The following is an 8,403-nucleotide window of genomic DNA, read 5'->3' as shown; positions in this document are numbered from 1 at the left end:
TCTTGAGACTTCTTTGTTTCAGAGGTAACAGCGGAAATCATGTTCACTTGGAGTGGCGTATTATGTGGAATCTGCTCGGGGCCTGCACTGTACTAAAGAACAGCAGACAGGGGGTCCGAACACTGACATGGTCATTCTTACTTTCCTTTGTAAGTTTAGATTGCAATTATAGTGATGCCAGGTGGAAGCAGTGTCATTAAATGAGTATTCAAAGACTTCAAACTGCTGGAGAGCGCTTATGTGATGCATAAAACACATAAAACACATCAAATAGTATGGATGGAGTAAGTGTTTTGTATGGAAAATCTCTGTTTGATCACAAGGGTGTAAAACATGAGGAATGTAGCTTCCAGAGCTTTATAGCCATACAGAAAATATCTCAGTATCTTAAGTATCTTTCCAGGCTGGTAAACATAACTCTTTCATCCTTTGTACATGGTGTAGGTTGAAGGACGTGTCTCTCTGATTGAACCGATATGTGTGCCTGTGCTTCTGAAACTGGTGGCAATAGATTCACCTTGAAATCTTCCCTGCACTGATGTAGTGGAATACATTTCTGAAATATTTATTTATTTATTTATTTATTTGCAGATGGCCTAATATACAAAGGGGTGTAATAGATGTATGGATTAAAACATGCAATATTTATGAGGTCCGCAATTAGTAATAATACAGTAATTAGTTAGTAAATCTTCATTGATTGCATTCATTACCAACAGATCTTTTCAGAAACTCAATGTATTTGGATTTCAAGACAAAATCTTCTATGTAACATTGCCATAGCAGTGTGTGTGTGATAATTTGTAAAGCTGGGGTAAGAAAAATATGAATCTCACCACCAGTGATGGGAATAACGGCATTATTTTTTTCAGTAACAAGTAATCAGACGAAGTTTCCCCGTTACAACGCCGTTACCGTTACTGACAATAAATGCTGCGTTACTATAATTTATTATAATATTATCATAATTTTATTTTTCAGTTCACCTGAATGGATGCGCAGCATACCTCTATTTGACGAACATTGAACTCTGGTGTGAAGTCATCGCTTTGTCTCACACACGCAAAGAAAGATACGTAGCGAGAGAGTCTTATATACCATGCAGAATTGACGCGCTGCTTCTAAACGATATTCTTTGTTCTATTCTATCAAAATAACAGAGTTCTTTTGGAATTCATCAGCTTTTAAGAACTGCCGGTTTTCCGGTAGTAGGCGGAACTAATGCGCAAACGGCAATCTCATTGGCTGTCATTCATCTGTTATCGCCTCTGTTTTGATTTTAGCAAATCAGTTTGAGCGAACGCAGACAACGTAATTAATATTCATGAACCCAGCAGCTCATTAATCTTTATTGCGTTTTATACTGTTATCAGTAGTGGATTTCGTCGTAGTTTTGTTATCTTAGTGAAATTGATATTTAATAGGTGCCTCTCACATTGTCCCACAGAAACATTAAAATAGTGTAGATTAGTGTACAATGTTTTATAATAATGATTTATTCTATTTGTTGTCTATTTCATTCAACATATTTAATACTGGGAGCATCTAAGTTTATTTGAGATATTTGAATATTGTTTAAAAAAAAGTAACACAGTAGTTACTGTCACTGGTAATTAGTTACTTTTAGTTTACTTAGTTGTTAACTCTAAGTTACTAAGTTACTGTTTGTGAGAAGTAGCTAGTAACTATAACTAATGACTTTTTTGAAGTAACATGCCCAACACTGCTCACCACAAAATAATGTTTAATGCATCATCTTTACTGTACAAAAAGACATACATTTCCTTTTAATTTAACTTGATATTGAAAATAGATTTGCATTCCCTAAAGCAAATACTAGTGCTTGCAAGGCAGCAAATGTGTTAAGTGTTTAAAAAAGTTTTTAGGCTTAGTTTTTAATGGCTGCTGACACTCAACAGGGCTAAATGTATGCAAGAACAAGAGTGATCACAACTGAGTATGAAAATAGTTGAAAGAAGACCAGTTATAATTCAAAATGTAAATTCTACAAAAGTGCCAACACTGTCAGTTACAATTTGAATTAACTGAATCAATCAACATCAATGCGAAATTTTCTTACATATTTACATTCTTTATTTAAACATCTTACATTACAAAAAAAGCCCCTAACCTAAATGTAAGAGGAATATCAAGACAGTGCTGCCTTGCAAACACTGTTATTGTTTAGATATTCAGATTATTTTTGCTAGACTGCATGGCGAACATGAAAAACAATGGCATCAGTAGCAATAAACTATATCAAAGCTGATTCAATAGTTATCACTGGTAGTGTTAAACATTACCATTTTAAAATGCTATACATGTCTAGAATTAAACTACAGGACTACAATCTTTACACTTGTAACTGACAATATTAAACTGACAGATGTCCTCTGTGAATAAAGTACACCGCTATTGCGTATCCCATCGAAGCCTTAAATCTGAATATATTTGCAGGTATATTGATTCCAAATAGCCCCCAGGGAAATGGACAAGAACCAGCCCTCATGCTGTGCCGCTGTAGATGGAAAAACAAGACTGAAAGACTCAGCAGGGCAGCGTGTCACAGCATTCAGAAAGAGGTACAATTAACAGAACAGTCGTTCATGTTCAGTTCAGGTATGACATGAGAACAAAACATCTTGATAAAACCTCTGAAACACTTTTGATTTTGTAATGTGGTCCAACGAGTAACTCCTAACTAATATCCTTTGCTTTTTAGCCTTAGATGCTTGACACGTTCCGCTGATGACACTCCCATTCATTTCCCCTTCTGTTTATAGAACAAAGGACAATATATGACCTCACCGGGGATTCAGTATATCAGGCAAATCATAAAAGTCTAAGCATTTTTATAATTAATCCTATTTAATTCAATGACCAGCAGTTTGTTTGGTGCCCTCAAAAAAGCTTTTCTTACTTGGATTTATGCGTCTTGTTTGTAGCCAAAATATCTATAAAAAATTAAATCAAGAAGGATTTTCTAGACAAGTAAAAATTAAGTGAGTTTTTGCTTGAAACAAGCAAAATAATCTTGTTTTCTGTTTGAAATAAGATTATTTTGACCATAGCAGTTTGTTTGGTGCCCTCAGAAAAGCTTTTCTTACTTGGATTTATGTCTTGTTTGCAGCCAAAATATCTATAAAAAATTAAATCAAGAAGGATTTTCTAGACAAGTAAAAATTAAGTGAGTTTTTGCTTGAAACAAGCAAAATAATCTTGTTTTCTGTTTGAAATAAGATTATTTTGCTTGTTCTAAGCAAAAACTCACTTAATTTTGACTTTTTTTCTGAAAACAAGACAATAACAAATAACAACAATTTTACTTGTCTAGAAAGTCCTTCTTGATTTAATTATTTTTTTTCCAGTGTTAATGATACACTTCTATCTTTTCTCTTTTCAGGCAGGAATGCATAGGGACAATATTGAATATTTGTATATCCATGAATTACAATTTTAACATTGGTGCTTCTTTGGTTTTATACTATCCATTTACCTTTGTATATTTTTGTTTGTGTTTTTTATATTTGTTTATATTTTGTAATAGTTTCTTTACAATGATTTTGCAAGAAAATTTTACATTTAATTTTAATATTATATTTAATTTTATAATATATATATATTTATATTTATAATAGTTCTTCTTATTATTATTGTTAGTATACTGTCTGACTGACTTACAATTAGAGCAGTCTACTATGTTTTCTCTAAATTGACCAAATCTAATATTTTTGTTTCCACATAACTTTTAAAAACCTATTTTAATCTCAACTCATTATTCATGTTTAGTACTTTTTCTTACAATATTAATTGTAACTTTGTATGATAGACATTTCATATCCTAGAACATGGTCACTAAATTGTCTGTCAAATCCGCAGGGTCACAGTGCATGTTGATGTATTGTTTACCATCTGTTGGCCAAGCATGCTGACAAATTAAAGGCACCTGCCCACCCCTGTCTTTCTCACAGCTAGAAGACAATAAATACCTTGCTTCTAATAATACGACTATTGGTGTGACACGCTCAACTTGCTGTCACATTATTAGTGGCAATCGCTGATGGTGATTTGAAGGGCAGAAGGGACAAGACTGCAACGAAGTGGAATGTTCAAAACATCTTTTTGATTACTATACACTGGATATTTTATTCTAATGTTGTATTATGCTTTAAATGTGTCCTCAAGTAAGAAATTGCTCATCCCAAAATGAAGATTCTGTCATTATTTACTCACACTCTTATTGTTCAAAATCTATCAACTTTAGACATTTTTGTTTATTTTTTATTTTTATGTCATTATAAAGTAAGCCAATGTAACTTTTGCGACTTACTGAGGAAAGTCATACAGGTTTGGTATGACATGAGTGTAAGTAAATGGTGACAGAGTTTGAGTTTATTGGTAAACTATTCTTTTTAATGTTACTTCCATGCTACCATGGCTTTGTTGTTATTAAGAAGTCTTACATTTATAATATAAGCACAGAAATTAACAAGGAATACTCTATGAAATACGAACATGATACTAGTGTATTCATTGCTCTTTGATTTTGATTACTATTTTTCTCCTTCATCAAGCACATTTTACAGCAATAAGGTCTAATTTATAAAGCATTTTATAAAACATTTCATGAAGCTTTACAACCATTCCAATTTCACTTAATTGAAGTCATTGCAATTTGACTTAATTGAAGTGACTAAAAAGCTCCTCTGCGAGAGCAATAAAGAATTCATCAAAAAGGTCTCTCAGCCTCCGTGTGACTGCATCAGTCCCCAGAGAGACATGAAGGGTATGGACAGCCTACAGCACCAGGTCAGGTCTCTCAGCTAGTTTCAAAGCCTCGTGCATGCTGGCTGCCGATAGCTTGCGGTTGATGTTCCGATAGCGGCAGCGGATGAGGTTGTGGTAGGTGGTCCTGAGGTCTCTGTTGAAGAATGCGTAAATGAAAGGGTTTATGAGTGAGTTGGCATAGCCCAGCCAAAGCAGCGTCCTCTCCACCCACAAAGGCACGCAGCTACACTGCACTCCGCAGATGAACGGCCGTGCTGTAGAAAGCAGGAAGAAGGGCAGCCAGCATACGGCGAAAGCCCCCACAACAATCCCGAGGGTGGCTGCTGCCTTCTGCTCTCTTTTGAATATAGAGATGTTTTTACGGTCATTTTTGAGAAAGCGAGAAAAGCTCACACATTCCTCCACCTCCCTCTGCAGCTTTAGGGCCGCAGTCACGCAGTTCACACTTTCCTCATCTTCAGCTTTGGGAAAGCCAGCGATTGTGTGTTTGGCAGCACTCACCTTTGCCACTCTGTATATCCGGTAGTACATAATGAGCATCACGGACATGGGGATGTAGAACGCCACGGCGGTGGAGTATATAGTGTAGCCCAGGTCCTGGCTGATCAGACACACGTTGTCATCGTTGACATTCTGAGCCCATCCAAACAGTGGGGGCAGGGTGATGGAGGCAGAGAGAAGCCATACAGACAGCACTATTTTGGCCATGCACTTTCCACTCTGTCTCACGGGATACGTCAATGGCTTAGTGATGCCCAGGTACCTGAGAAAATGGAGTGGAGAATGGGAAAAATAAAAGAAGGAAAAAAAGAACTGTTAAAGTGCATCACTGTCAAAGAATGCATAAATGTGGGCACTTTTGCAATGCGTTTTTTTTGGTCCTTCTTTGGAATATTACAATCTAAGCTTGAAATAACTTCTTGAAAAGAGACCAGGGCTTGCTGTCATAATGAATAAATCACAGTAGCTATAAGGTTTATAGTCAAGCAACTTTTGTCCAGCAGGATTTTATTTTTTTTTTTTTTTTTTTTTTAATTCAGTCCTGCAAACTACATTTTTTTAAATATTCGTTTATTAAACAAGTGATTATAATAAAATCACTCTGACATACATTTGAATAATCATTGAATATATATAAAAGGAAGATTTCTATTGCAAGGTTTCAAGCGTTTTTTTAAAAATGTTACATAGACCGTAAAATGGGGTAACTTTTAATTGAAATATTTAAAGAGATGTATCTACCTGATTTTACCCATAAAATTAGGTTTATAAACTTGAGAAAAACTTAATTTGTTTAAGCTGAATGATGTTAGGACTGGTTTTATTAATGTCAAAATTACACGGTAAAAACTTTTACTATGATCTACTCAATTTTTTTGGTGAAACATTTTTACATTATAATGTTACCTAACAATTTTTTTTCAGTGCATACTGTAATTTATATTTAATTAATTATCTCTCTCTCTCTCTCTCTCTATACATATGTTTTGACTAATGGTTTGATTAATGGATTGATGGTTTGACATTTTATTTCACATTAATTTTGACATTTTGGCTGGTTTTACAACTTGTTCCATGTTTCATAATTATTTTAGTATTTACATTATCCTGAAAATGTGTTTAAATTACGCTGTTTAATGGCTAAGTTAAGATATAAGTCTAAATAGAAACTGATTTTCAAAAGAAATTTTCAGCTGAGTAAAATGTGACAACACCCCGGTCTCTTGTACATATAACATACAGACTGAATGAAACATTTAAACTGTAAACAGTAATCTATCATTAATTAGTTTAACCAATTTATGCTTGCTTCTAATTTAAATTACAACACTTACGTTTGGGAGACCTACCTGTCTATGCTTATGACACATAATGTCATTATTGAAGCGGTGCAGCACATCACGTCCATGGCGATAAAAACATTACAAAAAACACGACCGAAGATCCACTGTCCTCCTATGAGATCAGTGATGCTGACAAACGGCATTACGACCACCGCAACCGACAGGTCTGCAACGGCCAGAGAAACGATTAAGTAATTAGAAGGTTGCTTCAGTTTCTTCACAAAACACACTGATATTACCACCAGCAAATTCCCGCAAACTGTTAAAAAAGTAAGCAAGGTCAGAACCCCTCCGATGAGCACTTTCTCAACATGTCCGTAACTTAAAATCGTCTCTCCGCATCTGGTCTCGTTATCCATAAAACTTGGCGTCGGGAAAGTTGTAGTAGTGTCGTGCATCTTGTTAAGAAAGCGCACGTCCATCACTTCAGATGTTAAACTAGTCATGAGTGCCTGCACACGATCCTTCGTCAGTGTGGAGATCATATTGGCTGTTGAGAGCTGTCCTTGGTTCTGAAAAGATGTTGCTCTCATTATCCATAAGATATCCAAATCCCAGTTAAATGCATGATATGTAATTACACACATATGCTGCACTGATTCTCTGGCTCTATCTGGGATAACAGAAGAACATCCCATCTACACCATTCAAGTTAACGCTTACAGAACGAACCGCGCGCTCTTCACGGCATTTCATTTATTGGCGTCTTGACTGTGCGTAATGACGCGAAATGTTTATGGGCGTGACTCTTTGAATAAAAAATTACAGAATGATCCGAACTGTGACAGTATGACTGTAGTCATCTGTGTAAGAGAAAAAGAGACTAAGCATCACAATACACTTCCATTCATGTAAGAATTGTGGGCTAGTGTGAACAAAATAAAACAAATAATATTTCCTAACACTTATAGCTTTTCTCTACAGCCACCATAGAAATATGATTATTCTTTCTTTGATCATAGTGGCATTCACTCTAAACTATAAAAATTTCAACTTAAAAGTAGAACGTATTGTGGTTATAATAAAATTGTTGTTACAATATTAAATACATTTTTTGTAACTGAAACCTGTAAACTGTGTGTAACATCGTATAAGATGTGTTAATGCAGGATCATTTCAGATAATCATTTAGATTTGTAGAGAAAGCTATAGTATTTGTGAATAATACATAAGTATTTGTGAGACTAAAACTGGAAGGATACTGAGGCACAGGAACAGCTCCCAGTCATCATTAACTCATCGAGGTAGGATATGATGGTGTCTTCTGCTTCTACAGAATGACCTCAGCTCACACAACGAGGGAGAATGACGGTCCCAAAAACCCTGCAGGAGAGAAATAAAGAGGTAAGGCCATGTATTATTCAAGAGGAGTAAAATAAAAAAACATTAGAGAGCGAGGGACAGAGAGGACAGGTTAAAAAAAGAGAGGGATGAGTGGCTAGAGAACAAAAAGAGGGGGAAGGAAACATGGAAAGGCAGGAGAGTAAGTGGGAGGATAAAGAGAGTGACAGGAGAAACGTCATAATTTGTCATGTAATGTCAAACTGACAGATGTTGTTTAATAACAACAGATTATGTAGTATTGTGATAATCTATACTTGATCTAACTTCAAATTAGTCCATTACTTAAAACAAACCAACAAAAAATCAATTTTTATATATATATATATATATATATATATATATATATATATTAGTTCCAATAACATTTGCTTTATAATTTGCATAAATATTAAATATTTTTGAAATATTTAAAAATTACAAATCTCCA

The 8,403-nt window shown here is 34.8% G+C and overlaps 1 protein-coding gene across 1 annotated transcript; it reads right to left on the bottom strand.

Moving 5' to 3' along the window:
- Positions 1-1,736: 1,736 nt before the first annotated feature.
- LOC127174229 (5-hydroxytryptamine receptor 7) lies at positions 1,737-7,849 on the bottom strand. Its single transcript, XM_051124575.1, has 3 exons — positions 7,835-7,849; positions 6,639-7,270; positions 1,737-5,551 (listed from the first exon to the last, which is right to left on the bottom strand). The coding sequence occupies exons 2-3, from the start codon at positions 7,268-7,270 to the stop codon at positions 4,798-4,800; spliced, it is 1,386 nt and encodes a 461-aa protein (XP_050980532.1). The 5' UTR covers positions 7,835-7,849; the 3' UTR covers positions 1,737-4,797.
- Between the last annotated feature and the right edge of the window lie 554 nt (positions 7,850-8,403).

This window comes from Labeo rohita, chromosome 12, assembly GCF_022985175.1.
Source record: "Labeo rohita strain BAU-BD-2019 chromosome 12, IGBB_LRoh.1.0, whole genome shotgun sequence".
Lineage (NCBI taxonomy): Eukaryota > Metazoa > Chordata > Actinopteri > Cypriniformes > Cyprinidae > Labeo > Labeo rohita.
The sequence above is the reverse complement of the archived record's forward strand: the minus strand, read 5'-3'. Positions and strand labels throughout refer to the sequence as shown.